Consider the following 24,473-nt stretch of genomic DNA (forward strand, 5'->3'; position numbering starts at 1 on the left):
TAATGTTCATAAATTTATTTATTTCTACTTGAAAAACTTTATATAAATACCAATGTCAATGACAATGGAGGAAACACGAGAGAAAAAGCTAAAAAAAAAAAACGCATATAATTTCGTTAAATGATCCGACTAAGTAATCCACCACCATTACGAAAAAAAAAAACTTAAATGCGTTAAAAAAATAATCTTTGGCTTTGTTAAAGGAAGAAAATCAAGTAGATGTTAGTTGCTTTGGTAGTGAATTTTTAAACCTCGGGTCCAAGGTAAAAATTGATATATTTTTCTTCTGCCGTTTAGTCTAATGATATGTGGAAGTGACTACCCTGCCTATGTATAATAAATAAATTGTAAAATAAGTACCATTGCTAACATAAAAATACAAACATGGTAACTAAATAAAAGATAAAACCCAGGTCGTCCCGAGTTTTCCGAAACCCGCGGACGGTCTCCCGGAATCGGGACGGCCTCCCGCACTAACGCAAGCAAGCAAGAATCTTAAGCCATCTCCGCAAAATTACGATTTTGCATTTTCTCACTGCTTTATTATCAATTTTCTAACGGAGGTGCCAATGGGTATCTCTATCGACAGCAAAATAAAATTAAATGTGAAAGCACATTAACCAGATCAATGGCAGACTCGGGGGAGGGTGATATGAGGGAGCCGGTCCGTGCCCACTAACTATTTTAAAATAATTTTTTAAGTTTTAGAGGACCATTTCCGGCGATCCAGAGGTGCCATGATCATAAATTTTCTTACCTCAGCTCCAACTATGGTGGGGCTGAAGTGGTCTTGACCCTCCGTCTGTGAATAAAATAATATCTACTAAATTAACCACAACTAAATGACTAATTAATGATAGGTGTAAATATTTTAAATACATTGTTTGGTGATTTAATTTCGGATGTCACCAGGATCGAGGCTTTTGTTATGCTCTTAGCCTTAGCAGCATTGCCAAACAATCCATGTTCTGAGACTAGTGTTATAAACATGGATTTTTGTGGGTTTAAGATACATCAAGAAATTCTGAGACTAACTTATTAGATTTAGACACATTTTTAGCAACAAGATTGGAGCCGATAATGGAAATCAGAAAATTACGTAAAAGTAGTAGACATTTTTATGACCCGCTTCATGACGTCACCGAGAATACCAAAACCGATCAGTATAAAAATTAAAATAATAGGCCTATATTGCATTCTTATGAGAAACAAGTTAGCGTCATCTTGCTGTGCAGTTGACTAGGATGGTGATTAAAATTCCTGTCTACCAATCCTAGGACCCTGGCTTCCGAGTTCAATTCTCCCGTATTGGAAATCATAATCATAATCATTTGCCAATGCCTAAAACAAGTAAAATAAAAAGAATAACAACATGTAAAACTCTGTCCCAGATTATCAAATTATTGTATGCTCATATATGGTCATGATGTGCCTATATATGGTGATGATGTGATGTCATCACGACCATATTTAGGCATGTCACATGTTTTTGTCAAACAAAATTTGATAGAATGGACAGGGCTTTTATTCTGTCCAGGTTATCAAATTTTCTTTGACAAAAAACTGATGTATGCCCATTTATAGTCATGATGTGCCTATATATGGTCATGATGTGATGTCATCATGACCATATTTAGACATGTCACATGTTTTTGTCAAATAAAATCTGATAGTCTTGACAGGGCTTAAAACATATTCGCCTATAATTCTGGTGAAGCAGCAAATTCAACATAATCAATATAGCCATCGTTGTTCAGATCATCTTCATCAAATATCGGTTCCAACATGTCCAGAAGTTCTACATCGCTTAGGTAGAATTTCTCTTCTTCATCTGGCTCATCCCCATGGTGAAAATCAGTCATCGCTTGGATGAGCTCGATGCCGTCCAGCAAGTTGTTGTTGTCGTAATCGTGTACCTTGAAGTAATAGAACTGATATTCCTCATCCGTCATTTCTGATGTTGGTTTGTCTACGATGTTGTCCAAATGGTGCATAATGTGACTGCAAGTAGAAAAAATACCACAATACATAGTAGCTTTGATTTATATACTAATTTGAGAACACAGTTTCAAATAACCAAATACCAATCTTTTAAGCTAACCCTCTAATTGGTGACCAACACCCGAGACCACCCCAAATTTTCAGGTAACAAAGGTGATCTCGAATTTAAGGGCCAACTGTTTTGTATTTCATATAGAAATTAAATATAAATAGAAATGGAATTTAATTCCAACCCACCAATGAAAAAACAGGAAAACATGTATTGGGTGACTGACTTAAAACTCTACAAGCATACCTTGTTTTAAAAGCTTTTCATTTTGAAACAAATTACATACAGTATTTACTTTATATGAATAAGTTTATTCATTATAGATGGGAAAAATATTAATATTCGATGTCACCCGATGTAAATTGCCCTCCTTCAGTTATATCCAAATTTTGTTTTTGACTATTACCATAAAAATATATTTAAAAAGTATAATTTTGCTGGGAAGTTTGCAATTAGTTAAAATGAAATTATATTTAATAGTGAGCATCAAAGAGTAATTTAAAATTAATAATATCATTACAATAAACATTATTTTTCACAATATATGAATAATGAACACTCGAAGAACAAGCAACTGTACACCAATTCAAAATATAGAAATATAGAAGTTTATTGCTTTTCGTATAGTAGTGGTGGTAATTTAACATCGCTATCTACTTTACCCCCAGGTCAGAGCAATTACAATAAAACCTTAATTCAGACTGAGCTGCAGCATGGCGTTGTAGTCGAACCTGCACAGGCTGAGTGCCCGTCTCTCTCTTTCTTTTGCATTTGGGGCAAACGCACAATGCTGTGAGGGGATTGCCACTGCTCCTCACAGCGAGTCTGTTTACCTACCCAGCATATGCCGGTACCCATTTAAAATACTCCTAGGTAGAGAGTGACAAACACATATAAAATTTCTTGCCCAAGAGTACAATCAACCCACCCAGCGAGGACTTCCACTATCTTTAAATGGGTGTTGTAACCCAGATTAAAGTAGCCTCAATATGTTACACATTGGTAACTCAAAACATTTTCTGCATTAGTGGTTCAAAATGCAAATGCTTATAGAATTACAAACATGCACTCGTTGTGCATGATTCATATCTTGTTGAAACATGCTAATTAAAATAGAGAGCTGATTATTTTATTGAATGATGGAAACTATTTTTTACTACAGTGCACCGTCCCAATTCGAGACCCCTCTAATTCCGAGAGTCCGAGTCGTTCTAATTTGAGACAAATAATTCAAAGAACCAAATAACAATCTCTAATCTTTTAACATGAAGCTAAGTTAAATGGCCAAGCGGTTAAGGCAGGGGCACTGCTACGTACAGCCATAATATCAGCACTGGTTCGAACTGCATGTTCGTCTATGGAACATGTGCACTTCAAAGAACCCAGTGTAGTGGCCCATACAGTGCCCAAGCGGTTAAGGCAGGGGTGCTGCAATGTACAGCCATAATATCGGCACTGGTTTGAACTGCAATCTCGTCTATGAAACATGTGCACTTTAAATAAAACAGTGTATTGGTCCATTCAGCCCCTGTTGTAGATTTAGAGAGTAGCTGGGACCGGTTACTTGTTAGCTCAGACACGAAGAGACACCTCCTTGAGACTTCAGTATAAAGCGCTATATAAATCCAACTATGTTAAATTAACTTTTTTCAGTTTCCAAAGGTGGCCTCAAACTGAAAGGGTGAACTGTATTTAGTTATATCTTTGTTCTATTATAAATAATACAATTACTAATGGATGGATTAAAAAATTCATATACTGTACTGTATAATTATTGCTCAACTTCATTTTTAACACCTAAAAAAGGACTAATTTGTTATGATGTAATACTGTAACTTGTTATGATGTAATACTGTAACTCCTGATCAACATATATCTCATCTACTGTACATACTGTATATGGACTAATCTCATTTTCATATACATCTCCTCTCATAGATAATCTATTTTAACCATATCTAAAATACAATGGTCATGGATGACTACACAAGAGGTCATCATGTGACCTTCACTTCCTATTGTTGTGCATTTGCATATTCAGGGTAATCAATGTAGCCATCATAATTAATATCATATTCATCAAACACATCCGCCACTAATTTTATGATGTCATCTTCCGCCATCTTGCCTTCTCTCTTCTGGTCTTTTTCATCAAAATGAAACATCGCTTTCATGATTTCTAATCCATCTAGGCGATTATTCTGATCATAATCATGTAATTTGAAATAATAAAATTCAATTTCATCGTCCGTCATTTCTCGACCTAATTCTTCGGGACTGACGATATCTTGAAGATGTTCTCGTATATGTCTGCGGAAGCAAGGAGAGGGCGGCGGTTAGGCACTGCTAAAACCCAAGTGAAGTGATAACAAATGATCTCTGTTGGTTACACTTCCACATACAATTCATGAATGATGTGAAATACAATGGAAAGTCACTCATAGATTCGTAATAACATTCAGCATTAGTTCAATTTCTATTTTAAGTTTTTTTTTTTAGGTTAAGATGTTAATAAAGTAGCTTTTAAAAGATATGATGAATAGGAATTGGTAAAAGAATTTACAGAGTGGTGGGTACATCACTTGGGTTTTGGCAAGATGAAGGGGTGCAGGGAAGGTAAACATAAAATAGTAAACAAAACATTAAAATATATAAAATTCTACAAAACAAAAAATCCAATACGAAAATATGTACAGTAATTGCACTTTAGACAAAGCTCTGTCGACACTATAAAATTTTGTGACAAAAAAAATGTGATATACCCATATTTGGATGCACTATGACATCATCATTCCCATATATGGGCACATCACACAAATTTTGCACTTAAAATATGATAGTGTACACAAAGCTTAAATTAGTGCACACTTATAGAGTTAAGAAATGAGAACACTTACTCCTTATCATGGACATGATTTTTATCCCTGAGTTTATTGGTTCTACCTTCTATGTCGCCCTCTTTAGTTTGAGTATTAACAGGCACTTGTGGTGGAAGATTAGCTTGATTGATAATCTAAATTTAAAAACAAAGAAATATGTTTACTGTCTACCGCTGCAGGTCCTTGGGTATAAACCCACCTTAAGTAAATGCCCCCCTTTTTTTACCCCCAATTTTTGACCAGCCTTTCCTTGGGTAAAATGAGGCCTGGGTATAATTAGCTGACTTTTACAAAATAAATACTCTCTAAAAAAAATTGGGGAAAAAAAAGAAAATTAATCAAATTTAGGTCTGAGAGTGCCATTTCCGGCCATCTAGAGGTGTCATAATCATAAATTTTCTTACCTCAGCCCTAACTATGGTGGGGCAGAGGTGGTCTAAACTCTCCATATGTGAAGTCCCTCCCTTCCTGGGACCCCCTCTATTTCGAATTCTTGGATCCGCCACTGAAGTATATTATTATCATTGAATAAATTCACCAGCTTCCAAGAATTATGTGATTAAAACATTGCTAAAGCAGTATCACTGGGTAAATTTTTCCAACAATACTGCTTCAACAAAAAGAACGTTTTAATCAAAAAATTATTTTTATCACAGGCCTAAGGTATAAATCAGATTTGAACAGTTACAACCAGACTGTAAAGTAAGGCCTGTGCTGTGAATGTATCCTCTGCGCAAAAATTTGGCCTAGAAATTAGTCCAGGTGCCGCATTTGGAAAATAAGGGCCGATTTCCGCGCATATTTTGCAGAAAATTTGGCTTTGACCTAATCTTAATACATAAGCAATTACGATTCTGCGCACCAAACTGTCCTAGTGATTTTCCATGCAAATTTGAGCTGGTTTTTGCGGTATTATCCGTGCAATCGCAAACCTTTACAGTATGGAGTTACAATCATCTTACAGGTTGTTGTTGTTGCTGTTGTTTAAGTTGATTTTGAACATGAATGCTCTCAATAGGTTGTTGCTGTTGTTGGTGCTGCCCTTGTTGTTGTTGGTGCTGCCCTTGATTCATCTCTATCTGCCCAGCAACATACACAATGCACAAACCAAACAGCGCCCTTCTCAACGCCATTTTATAATATATTTAGGCCTGGGTAGGCCTGTGCATAAATCTGTTAGAAATAACATGGAATATTTATTGATTCTTAATTTAATTGTTTTAAATAATACATTTTTTACATAATTTCTATAATAATTTTTAAAGTATTAATATTATTTCATTCTTTAATTTAAACTTATTTTGTAATAAAATTGATTCCTAGACTAGGCCTAGTAGGCCTCCAGTCATCAGGCCTTATTAAGTTCACTGAAAAGGACTAGGCCTAAGTAGGTATGAATTGGGTCAGAATTTAGGCTTACCGTAGGCCGCCTAACTAGGCTAGCTAGGGCAGCCTGCAGGCGTATTATTAGTAAGCCTATTCGCCTAGGCCAGTGTATACTTTTTGTAGGCTAGCCTATTCTTAAGCCATACTATCACAATAATTAATAATTAATAATACTAGTTATTATTGCTAATATTTTATATCATTAATAATGAGAAGTAATTGCAAGTTAATAATTAATAATAATTAAACATACGTACCAAAAAACAAAGGACTAAAATAAACAGCTGTCTGGAAAATAATCTAGGTCTGATGAATTACGCCCTCTATAAAATAGTAGCGTGGCGCGGTTGTTGTGGTCAAAAATCTTGAACAAGGTCAAAGGGATCCTGGAACCTGGACCCGGAGGAGAATGATAAACTCATGTAATGAGATGATCAAACAAGTCGATGAGGTAGGCATCCTGTCTTTAATTTGATGATGTAGGCCTAGGGTAGCAGGTGTGTATTGCAAACATGCCCTCCTCTAGGCCTAATAGGCTTCCTACGACCTAGGCTAGTCCCTACCAACCACAAGTGCTGAAATATATGAGGCCTCCTATTCCTACTACTACTACTGTAGTACTATCTAGAGAGAGAGAGAGAGAGGCCGTAGTGTAGTGCCAGGGCCTTACTGTAGTTACACATGCATGCTCTGTAGGCCTAGCTAAGGGCCTCCTAAACTAAACTTTGCATTTTTATGAAATAGAGTACAGTAGGCCTAGGTTCAGAAGATTTAAGTGCATTAGCTTTCATGACAGTGGTATTATCTTTAATATTTTAAAATATATATCATACACCAACAATTTTACTCAAATCTGAGTTTTTGATAGGTGGAGCTTGCTTGAAACTATCCTAAACTTCACTCTCGCAATCTCAATGCACTACTGTCGGAACAATGTTAATCTCCTAAATTATTCGGATAGTACATGTTGGACCACCTGAAACCTTGCATGAACAAACAATTATACAATATAATTATATAAAAGAAGATAAATATTTTTTTTACCTGTAGCCTTTAATGAATAAAATGTCTTTAAGGTGTTTGAACCAATTGTACATAAACAAATCATTTCCATTAAGACTGAATAACTAAATCCAAGTTTTAAAAAGTTATAAATATAACTGTTGGTCCTTTTGAAACCTTTTGAATGACAGGTTGATGAAACTGTTTCAGCCAATAGTTCTGCTTCAAGCTTCACAATGAAAACAAACCGAGATGTTGAGGCTTTCTTGAGAACAACTACTCCTTTTGCTGACAATAAACATGCTGGGGATACAAACCAAGGTACGTACTGTAGGTCTCGTCAAGATTATTTTAAGCTTTGCACTTCTTGTTGTGAGGTCGTGGGTTCGAGACTGATGTTTATCACACCTCCTGTGTGTCCTTGAACAAGACACTTATCTATGTTAGCCTCCCTTCACCGAGGAGTGAAAGTGAGTACTTGGTGATCGATTTGGAATCAAATTAGTGCTGATTATTCAATTCAATTCAATATAAAGTTATTGCAAAACAAATACAAGTTTTGAAATGTACAATAAGATATTAAGAAGGCACATAAACAGTAAAATCCTAAAAAAAGCGACATTCTCACAAGGAAGAAAAATAAAAATCACATAGTTAAAATTATTATTAAAATTTCTATTATTATAAAACCGATTATTACAATTAATTATTATTATTATTACTATTGCAATTATTACAATTTATTATTATTATTACTATTGCAATTATTATCATTACGATTGCAATTATATAAAAAATTAGTATAAAACATAAAAAGGAAAAAAATAAAAGAACATTATATGGAAAGAAAAAAGAAAAAACATTGCAAAATTAAACCCAAACAAGGTCTTGGTTCTACCAATATTTATAATAAAGTATTTTGATCTTTTTGTTTTAACATTAGGAATTTGGAATTGTTGTGAAGAACCGAGAGTATAATCATGTCACATGGTTCCGGAAGAAAGCAATTTAATATATGATTGGCATTTTTAAGTTTAACAAAATATTTTTTGCACAAATCATTCCGCCTAGTGCTAAGTTCAGGGACATTAGCCACACTTATTTTTACTTTATTACGCATTACAAAGAATACTCCCCAGGGGGCAAAGGGGATTTCACATTGTGTATGATTGGTCTCATTCCAGTGACCAAGGGAAAAATTCACCTTTGGCAATTCTTCTGGATGTGTTCCCTATATAAATCCTCTCAAAGTAAATACTCCGTTTCCATTATAGCTTTACAAAAACGAAAATTTGTCATCCACCTTTACTATTGTTGTGATTATTTTTTATTGAAGTTGAATGTTTGATATCAGCGCTACGAGAAACGCTTCTTACACATCGCTGGAAGGAGGCCAGTGACGTTCTAAGTGTCCTGTCCCATCATTCAATATGGACAGTCCGTGACTACACGTGGAAGGTTGGTATTTTGAATTTTATAATAATGGCATTTAGATATGTTTAGATTGAAGTAATAGTATGAATATGATGTACAAGTGTCTTGTGATTTAAAACAATAACCATAGAATGCATTTTTACATCATGTATAATCACTGATATTATTTTGCCATTGGTATTTTATTTTTGGATGTACTAATTTTCATTTTATTATTTATTTCTTAAACAAAGTACATACAGAATATGCATCAAAAGAATATACTAGTGTGTATATATATATATATAAAATATATATATATATATAGTAATAAAAATCAGTGGACGAAAACGTAGAGATAGAGAAACTATCAGCATAACTGATTTTGTTGGTTTTTACATCAGAGACAATACAACCATATTTAGACTAAGGGTTCAAGTTATTATTCAGATAATTTTTTTTATTTAGTAACTACTAAGAATAATTTATCATTTGGTTGTAAGCGCCATCTTAAATCAATCTTATTGGACAATTTCTTATTTTCCTCCACTCTCTCTTGTTCTGTGTTTGTAATCTTTCCTTTATTTTTGTAGTTTTACTTCTGCTGATTTCTTTTCCATTTTCAACCATATATCCTGGTTTTGGTCTTTTCTGTTGGTCTGAAATACTCATAGAGACGAATGCAGTATGTGGTATACAAGTGAACGTCCATTGAACTTTGACCATTCCAGGATAATATAATTATTGGTCACTGTATCTATGATGTATTTTTTAATGGTATACAGTACAGATTCCAGGCAGAATATCTCTTGACTTTTTTGTCTTTAAAAAAACATTTATTCTCTGTTTTATTTTTATCTAGTGTGGTGCAGAGGTTGTCTTCAGTCATCCATCATCTAAGCCTGAAGATGTTGAATTATTCTTTAGGTAAAACTCTAAATGATCGAAATGGTTAAAGTATCTATCGGGTGGGATCCAGTGCAAAATCTTGATGGGGGCCATGTGACATGTGATGCACCGAGCAGGGGAGGGGGATGTGTTTGAGATGACACTGGTACATGGAATTTAAATAAAAACTTTTTTTGGAATGCTGTGAATCCCTGTTCCTTCTTTTATTTTTTTTCTTTACCCTTTTTTTTCTCCCATTATTTGGGAGCCATTCAACTCGCTAATAGGGAGATTTATTGATAAGCAAAACCAAAAATATTGACAGATAAACATTTTCTCTATTTTTTTCAGGAAGGTTCAAACATCAAATTTCTATCATTGTAGACAGAAGCAGATGGAAAAGGTTTTCCACCTCCTTCGGGAAAACAGACTTGAAGAAGCATATCAGGAAATTCAGGATAAGACTGGAAAAGCTGGCATGAAAACAAAGTGGGAGGAAATGTTGGAAAAGGAATGGAAGAAAGTGATAATAGCATATACGGGACTTGTAGAATTTGCACTTTGGACTCAAAAGAACCAAACTGAAAATGGTGGGAGTAGTACAGGTAAATTATTATTATAAGAATTGCTAGAAAGAAAAAAAAAACTTATGTGAATGTCTGTAATGTGCATAGTAATGATTCATGACTTTTTTAATTGGCCCTGTAAGAATTTATTAAAGAATTTATTTTAAAAAGACGGTGCGCTATTGTAACTTGTATTTCAGCCCTCCAGCTGAAACACAAGGAGAGGCAGCGATGGGAATTGAACCGGAGACCTAGAGATCTCCACGGTTGAGCGCACACACAATGGCTTACACCAGATTACCCGACTGAACTTAGCTGCTCCCTCTTAATTTAAACATTTGATACCTTTTTATTTTGAAGAAGTAAACTTGTCTGATAAACATGGAGAGCTAGCAACCAACAACCTCAAGTCAATTTTAGATAGCCCTGGGATCTGGGATGTTTTTATTACTTGTTATGTAGAGGTAAGCTGTTCGACTTTAATGTAGGAATGATTTAACATTTATATTAATCAATTAAGCAATCAATCATTCAGTCAGTTAATATAGAAATGGTTTGATGATTATATCAATCAAGGATTATAAATCAATCAATCAAATTATTCACTCAATCATTTGACTTGTATAGAAATGGTTTAATTTTAATATTAGTCCATCATTCAATCAATCATTTAACTTTTATATAGAAATTGTTTACACATCAATTCATTATCACTTTATCTTAATTTTTATAGAGGTAAATTCTTAAATAATTAATCCTTAATTTACAGATATCCATTAATATACTGAACCCTTTCAACAGCAGTGGTTGTTGGTGTTACAATAATAAACTTTTCAAACTTCTAATTTAAACATTCCAGACACAGTTGCGGATCCAGGAATTCAAAATGGATGGGGCCCGGGGGAAGTACTTTCACAGATGGAGGATCTGTACCACCTCAGCCCCACCATCTTCGGGGCTGAGGTAAGAAAATTTGTGATTATGGCACCTCTAATTGGCTGGAAATTGCACTCTCATGAAATTTGAATATATTTTCTTTATATCTCCATTTTTAGTTCCTATGCATGTAATGCAATAGGAACTATTGTAATCACTCTTCACTGTTTTTCCTGTCTGTAGTGTGTGTGCGTGTGTGTGTAGACATTTATGCAAATGTGCATGCGTCAAAGAAAAGTTTTTCCGACATTTTTGTTATACCTCGCGATGATGCGAAGTTCGATGTGAAGTTTCTGCAGTGTTTCAGTCAGGGCTCACGCTAACCGATTGGCAAGTCGGCATGGATGAAACTATGTTGGTTTTGTGGCAAGATAAAATTAACTGCTGTAGGCATAGGCATTTTTGAAGAAGGCCTAAAATTTAAAAAAAAGGTTTTAATACTTGCTGAAATACATCATTTCTTCATTTAGATCTCCATTGTTCGCTACCTCCATGCGACGTTTTTTTCTGTTGTATGAGTAGTCATATAAAGGTACTTTATGTGGTAGTATACATAGCAGAGTGACGGCAGCAAGGCTAGGCATAGCCTAGGGCCTAGATCGTGTACGTTCTTGATCATCGTGATGAAAAATTCGGGTGACAGACGATTGGGCCCAACTGGTGTGGATGATCGTGCCCAAGCTATTTTCAAATAAATTGTAGTCTAGTAGGCCACTGCCAGCTTCCCCACTCCTGACATTGTTCCAAACTACAGTACTGTAAAATGAAAATACTGTATACCTAGCTAGGCCTATGAAATTTTTTCAAAGAAATTTGCTAAAAATATTACTGTAATTTGCCTATCAAATTACATTACCAATGTGGTCTAAAATCACTATTTTGGGCCATAAAGTCTCCCCCTGAATTTTTCAACCACCACACAAATTTGACCCAACCATATTTTCTGATTATGTCATTTATGATGAAATCAGAAAATATGGTTGGTTAAGTCATGTAGCATGTACATAGGAACATTGGCACCTGCAAGGCTCTGGTTTAAAAATTTTGAACAATTTAGGGATGGGGGGGGGGGGAGAGGCTGAGAGACAATTTTGTGGGTGATAATATTTCTGAACCAAAATCAATCATTTTTGTTATCACACTACAATATTTAATCTCAGATGTCCCAAATTGGAAAAAAACTCACTTCCGAGTTGTCTGGTTAACTGACTTATCGGCACTGATTTCCAGGAGACAGCTGAATGCTGTTGTAAAAAAAATTAAATATCAAGAATTTGCAGGAGATGGGTTATTTTCAATGAGATTCTTACTTGCTCCCATGAGTGTGGGAGGCCATCCTAGCTAAGCTCAGTGGGCTAATCTGGTGGTAGCCACTGTGTGTGCGCTCAACCGTGGAGATCTAGGTCCCCGGTTCAATTACCATCGCCGCCTCTCCTTATGTGTTTCAGCTGGCAGACTGACATACTAGTTACAATAGCGCACCGTCTTTCGGATGAGACATTTAAGCTGTTGGTTCTGTGTGCATTTATGGCAGATGTGCACAGATGTAGGGGATTGTCTCCTGGTGTACTGCCCAATCACCACCAGAAGGACTCTACTGGAAATAAGTCTTCTTCTAGACTTTCGTGGGCTATATTAATCCTCTGTGTTTACCCCGAATAAATCCAATCCCTATTTTCAAGGAGACTCCAACAACTTGTGGGAAGATTTGGGACCCTTGGAACAGTTGAAAGTGAACTGAACAATTAATTTTATCTACGTGTTCAACTTTTTTAGTTGAGAAAGCATTATGATGACGACGATGAGTTGCAGTCAGTGCTGGTCAAGTACAACGAAGACAATCCTGACAATCCTAATAGTTACGTGTACCTCTACCAATACCTACAATCCATCGACAGTCCATTGGAAAAGCAGCTTCCAGTTTTGGAGGTGAGATTAACATTTATTATATAGGAGTGATTTTTTGCTTTAACTGACATGTTATTGTACCGAAAACAGTACGTTCCCAAATAGTTGCGAAAAAAATTTGGAAAAAATAGTGATTTGGGTGGGAACCGAACCCACAACCTCCGGAAACTAAACTGGTGTCGTAACCACTAGACCACCGAGCATGCGCTTAGTGACTAATGTTGAATCCGAACCAAACATCACTCCTATGATATTTTTCTGATGATCAAAATAATATTTATTGTGTTGTTGGCTATTTTCTATTACGTATTAATATTGATGTTAATATTTTAAAAAATCAAATTTTAGTGTAAGAAATATGAAGCTATATCATTAATATTAATTTAACTGTTTCATTTGTTCATAATACTATTAACATCAATATTAATAACAGCAGCAGTAACAAAGTAATGATGATAATGATAAACTTCACGATAATTTATTTTGTACATCCTGGTTTTATGACCTGATCTAACAATTTTTATTGATGAGATACAGCTTTTTATTTTCTTTATTAGAAACTTGTTGAGAAAGTCCCCTCCAGTGAGCTTGTATTGGATCTCCACCAGTGCTTTCATCTCATTGGACGAAAAAGAAAATCCAAAGCTGGTTAGTGTTTCTAAATTTAAGCAAAATCTTGTTTTTTAAAACATTTTTCTGAAGAGGGCGCTATACTGAAAAAATAAAGCTTGTTTTTATGAAATTTCAATTGCAGGGTTGTGCTTCATTCTAAACTCAAATGTATAATAATTGCTGATATTACAGTTTTCGAACCATAACCAAGTCAGAAATGTGGTATTACATGAAATTGACATGACATTGTTGTAGATTAAATCTTAATATTTATATAGGTTTCTTTCATAAATTAAAAACCCCTTCAAAAACGAACTACTTTCAATTAAAGGCCACTGTTCTGTGTCCCAGATAAATGTCTATCTTTTATTTTGAGGATAATTGTTTTTTTGAGCGGCCAAAGCTGCTAACAACATTGGTAATGGCTGTAGACTTGTATAGCGCATATTACCAGGTCTCTATGTGCTATCAATAAATTTTTAAAAATTGAATAAAAGAAACAAATTTGATAAAGAAGAGACAATGAAAAAAGGAACAACAAAAACCATCAAAAAAAATGAAATACAATTAGATGGATGAGACAATGAAAACTCATCCCAAAAGTGATCTAAAATTGGAGCTAGCACAGTCAGCTAAACTGGTGTTAGCCACCGTGTGTGTGCTGAACCGTGGAGATCTCTTGGTCCCCAGTTCAATTCCCATCGCTGCTTTCCTTGTGTTTCAGCTGGAGTGCTAACATGCAAGGTTCAAAAGCGCAGTGATTCGTTTGAGACATAAGCCATTGGTCTTGTGTGCAAAATGGTCTCTGTGCGCATTAAAGAATGCAGTAAAAGTTTCGGAAAAGAGTAGCGGATTGTCTCCCAGTGTACTTCCCTATCATAACCAGAAGGGCCCCACTGGAAATAAGTCTTCAGACTTTTGTGGGTTATCGTTATCGAATAAGTCCATCCATCCATCCAAGAATTTTCCATCAATAATGTTAATTCCATTGTTGCTTTCAATATGATGTAGTTCAAAAAATATTGGCGTTTCACGTCTGATGATTTTTTTGCATCATCGTATTATAGCTGAATATAAAAGGAGATGCATCACCATCCTGTTTACCATGCTAGACTATGTATGTTGGCAGAGTTCTTTAAAACCCTGGAAGTTATTTTATGAAGATATAAACAAAGCAATTACAAGGTAACTAATTTAACTAAATTATTCTAATTCCTTAAAAAAAAAAAAAATACATACAAACATTAATGTGTATTGATGGGCATTTTTGATGTTGTAGTATTCTTATCAAAATTGCAATGAAACTTATAACAGCAATAATCATTGCAACACCACAATTTATATTAACAACTGTCATTAAATGATTTATATAATTATCATTAACTAATCATACTTTAGTAGATTAATTTATTGTGTTTTCTACAAATTCATGTCATATTTTCAGTTCATGCATTATATCTCGTGTTAATCTTGACATGTACTCACATGTATTAGTGTGATAGGTATTTCATCCATTACCAGTTACAGTGTGTTAGAATTTAATGTCTATTAGGCAACTCTATTTGGCCAGTAATCCTGTACCATAGGCAAGACTTTTTTTTTATACCTTTTACTGTATAGCAAACTTACAACTGCCAATAATGGTGATTTTATTTTTGGCCAGTTAGCACACCTCCACCACGAAAAAAAGAAATTTTAGAAAATAGATTAATTTGTAAAAATATATTTTATAACGCTTTCCGTTCACCTGAAATATCCTAAAATGAGATATATATATTTCTTCCTTAATCATATAAATTTAAGCATTTATCGATCTCATTACTACACTGTTTACATTCATCAATATCATTTTATTTTTATTTTTTCCTCTGCCTAGATGCTTTTGGCAAATAAGAAAACATTTTTTTTTCCATCCTCCTCTGAAAATCTTTTGGAAAAATAATTTCGCTAAACAAGGTATTAAAAGTCTTGCCTTTCCTACACTCCACTTCTTTCTTTTTTAAGGATTGTTTATATACCGTAAAACCTTGAATTGAAGCCCAGTGGGCTTAATCACAGTATGAAGCCCAACTCGGATTGAAGCCACCCTCTTTAGTTTGCAAAATTAGCCTCGAAAAGAAGCCCATCTCAAAAAGAGGCCCATGGGCTTCTTTTAAAGATAGCATAGGCTTCTTTTCGAGATAGTACAAGTAAATACACTGTACATGAATTTCAGAAAACAAAATAAATTAAATATAAGCTTGGTTTATAGAGTAGTTTAGGTGATTTAATGCCAGTTAAATACACTCCATGATACAGATTGATGTTACAGTGGCCTTATTTATTGCTTTATAATACAAATTCACAAGTTTTACAGCGTTTCATTTTGAAAAGCCCATTTCAAAAAAACCCATCAAAAGTTCGCAAAAAAAAAAAGCCTAGGGCTTCAATTCGAAGTTTTATGGTATACGTCTATGTATGTATCCTATCATATAATTAGCTGTCTCTATTCTCCAGAAATGACTCAAATACTTTAGACACAATTGAAGATTGCTGGAAATTAAGAATATCATGGTGGCCTCAGTTTCATTTTAGACAAGATCAAGCAATTGCTATGGCAGCTGACAATCCAGAGTTGGCAAATATCAAAGCCATAATAGCGGGTCTGTTCTTAGGAGAAGGTATGAAGTATACCCGTGTTTTGATTTTTTTTATTGTTATTGCAAACACATGATAGGTATCTGCTTATGCAAAATGCAGCGAATGAGATTTAGTTTAAACATAGCTCTCGTGTGCAGCAACCTTTTGAAAGACTTTTAGCATTTGTGGCACTTGTGTCAAATATCTATTGTGTTTATTTTTTTTTCCCACAAATGCCAAATGTATTACTGTGTGCGGTAAACAAAATCTATCTGTTTACGACCTACACATGCAGCGCATGTGTGATTAGGAAGCTTTCGATTGCACGACGACGGTAGGACGTAGAAGGTAATGACGTCACTAAAAGTCATCTGCGCATGCAAGAACGTTAAGGTCACTTCGTCGAGTAGATTCTGGAACGCAATTTGGCCAAATCTACGTATGCAGAGAATGTAGGACGCAAGGTAGGACGGTCACGCATGAGTTATTCCGTTCTAGCGTCGCATCGTCGCACAATTCGTAAGCACCCTAATACTATACCACTAGCAGTACACTCGCACACAAATGTCAAAGGTTTGCTCACATTCGTATACGCGTGTCAAACATAACTAATTGACAACAGTTGATGTTAATTAGTTTCGTTCCTCAATCTAATGTTACAATTATATTTTTCATGTTATTATTTTCACTATAAATATAGTCCCTACCAAAAATCAACACAATATTGTACTGATTTTGGGTGGCACTACTGTAGGGCTCACAATCTATTAGGTTATTTTTTGGCAATTTTTTTCTCAAGACAACCTCTTGTTGAAGCTTTGGAAAATTCCACTCTACAGGAAAACTTTGCCTAACTTGAATAATTTCTAAGTCAACTTATTTTTACACATGTTTTCCATTAATTATCTGTCAATCAATTTTATCTAAAGTCAAACAATTTTTCAGTGCCATTTTGGATTTGACTTAGGCATGTTCAACTGTATTACATTAATTTTCTATTGTAATGTTAACGTTGGTGCTTTAAATAATTAAATTGTTGAAACTAGTTCTACATGTGATCAGAGGCAGTGGCTGGCTATGACACTAGGTGTTTCTTACATTGTTTTTTCTTACTATATGTTTGTTTCCATTTCACAGATTATGCATATGTGAAGGTGGTTTGCAAAAGGCTTCCAGAAATGAAGGAAAACATCCAAGAAAGGGTGCTGTCTGCTCAAAAAAGACTACAAATAACGATGTGATGAGCATGTCCTTAAACCCAATCTGATTGGTTGAAGTTGTGCTGTGTAGTTTAACCCAATCTGAATGGTTAATGCTTCCTATGGTCATAGAAGCTGTTATCGCATCGATGGTGGCTTTGACCCCCAATCTTGTGGTCAGGTGTTTGAAACTATCACTGTGCAAGGCACTTTATCTACATTTGTCTCTCTGTCTACCTAGGAGTATAAATGGGTACCTGGTAGGATGTTGTGGCATTGATTGTTATAGTTTCGTGGGCTGAGTACACATGCAAGACTATTCCCCAGGGAGTAAAGGAGGTTGCACTTAGTGCAGGTTTGCCGCTGTATGTTTTCCAGTGACAAGGGCGGTAATAACGCTCAGCGCCTTTTATCATTGATTTGGAATTGGCGCTATATAAACCGTTGGCATTATTATAATGACAACTTGTGTTTTAGATTTACAACAAGTGTGATTTAATTAGCATTGCTTTAAGATTTATTTATTTATTTTTTTGCTCTAAAAATAAAAATGTTTTTTAATTAATACATTTGTTCCTATCAGGGAGAGACAATAACAAGGTACTGTTGAGCAGAATTATGAATGCTGCCCTCTACTCAGCAATGTGTGCTGTGTTAGCCTTACTGCCAGGAACAACAGGGTTTAGAGGGACAAATTGGGAAATTTTAGCAATAGTGCTAGGCAAATGTCCAAACTATTTCAGGGAACAGGATAAATGGGACTTTATGTGACTGCATTGGATATACAATATAATACGCATGCTGTAAATATATCTATCGCTATTTATAATGCGCACATCATTGGTGGCTCAAGAAATTTACCGTTAGAGGGTCGGAACCAACAGACTGACTATCACCTCAGTCAGGGTCCCGGAATAAAAATCCCTGGTGGGAATTGTGGGTTGTGGTTTTACACTACAATATTAGGAATTAGCAATCGGAATAACATTGTTTGGCTAGGCAATATAATATTTTTGGTCCGATGACCTTTTGGCAGCGGTTCCAGGCCACTGACCACATACATTGGATATTTTGTTGCACATATGCCAGTTGTGGCTGAAACCCATTTATTACTATGTCAAACATGTCTGGTTTGGCACTTTTCCAGTCAGATGTTATGATTATAGATTTGGCAACATTCCAAATACAGCACTGAAAAACAAAAAAGTTTAAATATATATACTGTCTGCCAAAAAACAATTTGAAAAACCGCAAAAATTCAATTACTGTACCAGTAAATCTTCGAAGAAGAAAAAAAAGACCAAAGAAGTTATTCCAACTTCCAACCAGAAACAGAATTTTAAAAATAGTTTTTGCTGATTTACAAAGATTTTACTACAAAATCCATTAATAGATTACCGGCCAGTTTAAGGGTCTATGTAAAAGAATACAGGAAAGATATTATTTACATTTTTTATCATTTAAATAATTATCTTAATAACTTAACTTATTATCTTAATAAATATTCAAAAATTAAGCAATTCAAATATGAAATTGAATTTTCAATTTTTTTTTTAGCTCATGACAGACACAGTACATTTTTAACAACACACATGAAACTAATATACTTTCACACTGTCACTATTTTGCAAATAGTAACAAGTTGATTTGTTACCAGGTTTGTGTAGTGCGAGTGCAAATCCATATGAAACAAGCTCTGTCGAGGCCTGTTTTTTTTCTTCCAAGATGTCCAGAGTTATTTAGAGAAAATACCTTCGTACTACCACCAGGCAAAGGAGAACAAACTTGTGTTGCACACTTGGCCTACCCTAGATATCTAGGCCTAATGTGGTATGTAAGCTGACTGGACTTGGAACTTTCATTACCTGTTTAGTCTTTCACATTTCCAAACATCTCAAAACTTGTTTTTACATAACATCGCATAGAGACTTTTTGTATTTTGTGCTTATAACCATTAACATTACTGCTATCCTCCAAGATTTCAAATTATTGTGTGTGTGCAACGAATAAAATATCTCTGGAGATAATTTGTTACAAGTTTAAACATTTTCTGTTAGTGTGAAAAGTGTAGTGTGTGTTGCACCATATAAAACAACTATTAAAATGGATCACTGAATAAACATTAGTTTAAAATCACTTTATTTGCAATATGCATTGTTATAACCACCTTGCAACATATTCTCGTATTGACAGTGTTCACTAACAAACTGCTCATTTACTAATAGTATATTAATCATTTCATACACAATTATTATTGTATGATTTATTGACAACTGCACAGACTATATAAACATATTAATTATATTACAGTACATTACATAGTAAAGTCTGTATATTACACCGTAATGTAAACTTTTTGGAATAAACTTGCCTAGATTTCAATATTTTACAACAAAATTGTTTCTATTTACCATTGAACATTTGTTTGGAATAAGCAAGGTTTCAGCTTTCATAAGATGCTATAATCACCATTGTTATCAGCAACTGGAACATAGTGGTAGTTTGACCAGCATCTGGATTGGTGCAGAACCAAGGTGTATCACCATTATGGTATTTTTACCAGCACCTGTATTGGTGCATCACTATTCTTGATGGTAATTTGACATATCTGGATCAGTGGTGTATTTAAGTCATGAAATGGTGAAGTGAGCAGCACTAGCTCGCAAAATACGGCGATAGACGTGATTTTAATCTACCTGACATGATTTTTTTTTTGTTTTAATGGAAATTTGACCAGCAAGTGGATTGGTGTGAAACGAAGCTTTACCACCATTCTTAATGGTATTTCAACCAGTGTCGCGATCGGAAACCAAGAGTAGTTGATAACTGCATGAGAAACTTTGCTGACTGCAAAAAATGTCCACTGGTAAATAATGTTGTTCTAAATTAAATTTACACTTGTTTGCAAATTACATATGAATATCAATAAACTAAAGTATACATATCAAAAAGTTTCACAAACCCCGATTAGTGTGGCAAACATAAACGTGGTACTGTACTGTAATTTGATTCAAATTTTAATATTATATGCTACATCAACAGTACAGTACTATAGTATATAGAGCAATGCAATTTATTTTTATTTTTTTTAGAGATGTTTTTAACCTTTGATATTGCTAAACATATATTTATGAGATGGCTATTGTAAAATGTTTTTTTATTATTATAATTGATATGACAAACCTGACAATAAGAACTACTTTATTATTATACAATATATACATTTTCTATGAGGTTTTTTTTTTTACTAAATAATTATGGTGAGGTGTAATGGTCTATAAACAGTAAATAACAGCGAAGAAGCACTTACAGACTAGCTGAGGTTTTCATCTCAAGAAGTGTACTGTGTAATATACGAAAAGCTATATTAATAAAAAGCTCAATTAGATAAGTCTCAAAGTGTTTTATACTTTTAGTGTTGATGCATGTACAGAAGTACCGAAACTGGTTGCACAAGCAAAGAGATAAGGATCTTCTACTTGCTGTGGCATACCTGGGAGTCTTAAAATGGGGGGGGGGGCATTCTAGGTTGCAAAATAAGTTGATATGTGGCAATTTTGAACTTTGAGAGCATGATCTGTTTTCTTTAGACACCCACATACCTTCCGCCTAGATACGCCACTGTGTACTTGTGTGTAGTTGGAAAAATATTACAGTACTTAGGAATTTCTGATGCCAAGAAAAAAATATGTAATTTTAGGCCCCTTTATAACAATGTAGTAGAACATAGAGGTATTATGTTTACTATAATAACTTATTAATGAGTAGAAACATAACCAGTAAAATGGAAGTTTTTAAAATGCTGTTTAAAAATACAATTGATAGTGGTTTTCAATGGATTTTTTAACTGGTCCTGTTTTTACTACTTTAAAAAAAAAAGGCATTTTTCTAATGCCAATTAAATTTAAAATGGACCAGAATATAACCCCTTTTTAAAATATATTATTAATATTACTGTAAGAAATATGAAAGTACCACACTAACAGTTTGTTTGATTTCACAAGGCCTAAACAAATTTTTTTACAGAATTCCTTAGTATGTATAACAGATTAAATCTACTATTAAGGTAAGGTCAATATAGAGGTAGGGGAGAAAAAACACAAAACCTAGCCATTCTTGAGCAACAAAGTCTGCCAATGATTATTGTTCTTGGAGAGATGCCCAAGAACTACTTTCAATAATGTTTCGTTGGCTTGTGTTTCCCATGGATACATTTCGTGAGGGAGAGTAGTACAATGAATGGTAGTCAAACCGGATACAGCAACAGTAAATATTCATTTACATGCTGTCCTTCAACAAATATGGATTCATTTATAGTACGTACATGCACCTGAATCATAAGAATAAAATCCTGAGTTTCTCAGTGCTTTTAAGTGTGACCTTTGACATAGCATCTGCATCCATAATACTGTCATTGGTAACTAACAGTCATACATCACAAGTAGTTTGGTGCCATATTGTAATCACGCTTGTCCTACTGGTCATAACACAAGTATAATGTATATCATTACTATTGTAATCTATTATCTGTAGGTAGTGCAACAGTATGCACATTTTGTTGAGTATATTGCATTTATGTGCGACGGTTTGGTCCTTAAGCGAGAGCTTGAATGCGCACAAGTTTTTGTAAGTCTGGTGTTGGGGTATTTTTTTATTAGGACAACTATAACTCCGCTGCAGATGTCATGTCTATATAAACTATAAAATCACATTGCTTCATATCTGTGTGCTGTTTTGCATGATGCTGGTTTAAATCACTTCAGAATCTGTATTTAAAGAGAAAAAAAAATTTAATTAATACCTGTAACTTTTTTTTTTTTTATTGAAACAATTCTTCGATTTAAAATTGCGTCAAAAAGATGCAAAAGTTAATGAGTTTTTCCTAGATTAAGTAAAATAAAAAGAATGTAAAGGCAGAAGGCAATTCCCTAAGAAGATGAAAAATAAAATCTTGCAGTGGGCCATCCAAACAGAACAAGAGGTGACAGAAAACAAAGAGAAAGAACAGAGATGCAATGGACAAAAGGATAAGTTAAACAGGCAAAAAAAAGAAACAAAGAGAACAGAAAGAAACAAAAAAACCGTATAGGACATCACTGACCGAGAAGACGATTTGTTGCTTAAGAATGTCAATGTTAAGGTCACCGAGAGTATAGACGAATTTGGACAAAACGGAGTCTAATTTGTCAGTAAATAATGAAGAGTCAAGGGAAGGTGCTCGGTGAACAAAGCGCTGTGGACTAACTGTGTAACTCGTTTCAATGACTTTCTTCTCCCCTTAGCATCTCTTCATGTCTGAGCTACCCGGTAAACCGGTTACCAGCTACTCTCATCTGTCCACAATAGGGGACGTAAGGACCAGTACACCGGGGAACCCCCTACTCCTCTCGAAAGATGAACTGGATTCTTTTAAGTTCACACGAGCCAAGTTGCGTACACTGGGTCTACGGTTTATAGTCCTTATCCAAAAAGATTTGTTCCACCACCACAACCATAGGCAAGCGTGCCGTTTGAATCAGCGCCAATATTATGGCTGTAGGTTGCGGAGACCCTGCACTAACCGCTCAGCCCCTGCACTAACCGCTCAGCCATCCAACTCACCCAGGCTAACCAAAAAAGCAAGACATGTTGAACATATTCAGTCAATTCTTATTAAAAAGCACAACAAAAAACAGCCACCGAAACTTTAACTGCAACCCTATTTTTTTTTTTATTTTGAGGTGGCGGAAGAGGGCAAACAAACAGGTCTATCCCCACCTATTGTTTATTGTACCGTAAAGTACACTGAACAAAGCTAGCATTTTCTTTCGTCTAGGTAAACGAAACAGATGTTTTGATGTTGAACACATTGTCATTGTTGTCCATAATTTTGCATGATCGGATAAAAAATTTGGATGGATAATTTATCGGTGGAATTACAAATGCTGCGGAAACATGGCCTAAGTGATAAATACCTTTCTACTCGAAGAGATTAACATTGTCTCACATTAGTAAAAAAAAAATGTTTTGGTGACAGAGTTTCTTATTACCTGAATGACGTCTTTACCCCTTTGGGTTAGATTTCACACCCAAAATAGTAATAATAATAACCAGTAATAGTTTGTTGACTCTGATGATGCGGAGTGGTTGTCGATACCAATCATTCGTAACCGGAAAGTCAGGTCCCTAAGGACCTTCCATCCGCCATTAACGCATTGATTAATGTATGTATTTATTGTTTTGTGTACAGCATAAGGAACCACAACTAAATTTCATTGTATGTATATCACAAATTTTATTGAGGATTGATTACTAGAGAAAGTACTACAATAAACATCAAGCTTCCTAATTTTTGTGTTAATATAATCTATTTTAGTATTGCTTCTATTTTTTTTACCAGCATCTTTTAACTATGAATATGTAAATTGTTTTATGGTTTTAATTAGGAGATTTATTTATTTTCTCCTTTTCTTTTCTTCTTTTTTTTTTTTTTTCTTTTCTTTTGATTTTTTTTTTTGGTGTTCCAATTTTTGGTGTTCCACACAGATGAATTTTCTGGGTTTTTTTTTTCTACAATTTTTCAATAGGTCTAATCTATTAGGGTGAGGAAATAGGCGCTGGAAACATTGGCCTAGCCTTGTGCTAGCCTAGGCCTAGCTTTCATCGGTTTTATTTTCTGTTATCATTTCAAACTTATTAAAAGCAATTCTGCCCGATATTTTGAAAATTAAGCAAACATAATTGCAGTGTGCGAGGTGCAAGGTACAAAAACTAATATCACTAGAAAGGGCGCACTATATTTATCGCTCACAGTTGTACAGTATCGGCGACGTAAACAGTTCAGTAAATCAGATTAATTAATGCTTTTATTTAATTAATTGTGGGATGAATTGATGGCATTGGTTGGCGAGATAACGAATGGGGTGGTTTGCGAAATAGTTACCCTACCTGCCTCGGAAGCTCAATTGTATAAACATGGATCTATTAATAGGTCCATGGTATAAAGTATTCTTAAAAAGAAGCTGGCGAGAGCATG

At 34.6% G+C, this 24,473-nt stretch overlaps 3 protein-coding genes across 4 annotated transcripts in view; 1 reads left to right on the forward strand and 2 right to left on the reverse strand.

Annotated features, from left to right (window-relative positions):
• Window positions 1-6,655, reverse strand: LOC117116045 (multiple coagulation factor deficiency protein 2 homolog). Of its 2 annotated transcripts, none has more exons than XM_033259983.1 (4): window positions 6,573-6,648; window positions 5,892-6,102; window positions 4,948-5,063; window positions 1-2,001 (listed from the first exon to the last, which is right to left on the reverse strand). In XM_033259983.1, the coding sequence occupies exons 2-4, from the start codon at window positions 6,060-6,062 to the stop codon at window positions 1,701-1,703; spliced, it is 588 nt and encodes a 195-aa protein (XP_033115874.1). In that variant the 5' UTR covers window positions 6,063-6,102; window positions 6,573-6,648; the 3' UTR covers window positions 1-1,700. The 2 variants fall into 2 exon arrangements, with proteins under 2 accessions (XP_033115874.1, XP_033115875.1); XM_033259984.1 differs by lacking the exon at window positions 1-2,001 and adding an exon at window positions 3,926-4,360 and having other exon boundaries at window positions 6,573-6,655.
• LOC117116043 (TATA box-binding protein-associated factor RNA polymerase I subunit A-like) lies at window positions 6,640-20,849 on the forward strand. The gene is made up of 11 exons (XM_033259982.1): window positions 6,640-6,766; window positions 7,509-7,638; window positions 8,654-8,775; window positions 9,593-9,657; window positions 9,970-10,223; window positions 10,545-10,648; window positions 12,897-13,049; window positions 13,586-13,676; window positions 14,708-14,825; window positions 16,137-16,300; window positions 17,397-20,849. Exons 1-11 carry the CDS (start codon window positions 6,725-6,727, stop codon window positions 17,498-17,500), a joined length of 1,347 nt encoding a protein of 448 aa, XP_033115873.1. The 5' UTR covers window positions 6,640-6,724; the 3' UTR covers window positions 17,501-20,849.
• Window positions 19,581-24,473, reverse strand: part of LOC117116004 (egl nine homolog 1-like) — an 11,841-nt gene continuing 6,948 nt past the window's right edge. Inside the window, exon 4 of the mRNA XM_033259933.1 lies at window positions 19,581-22,224. The gene's annotated coding sequence lies outside the window, so the exon portion shown is untranslated. The remainder of the gene's footprint in view (window positions 22,225-24,473) is intronic.

Source organism: Anneissia japonica, unplaced genomic scaffold (assembly GCF_011630105.1).
Source record: "Anneissia japonica isolate Jap-2015-1 unplaced genomic scaffold, ASM1163010v1 scaffold287743_len2803612_cov181, whole genome shotgun sequence".
NCBI lineage: Eukaryota > Metazoa > Echinodermata > Crinoidea > Comatulida > Comatulidae > Anneissia > Anneissia japonica.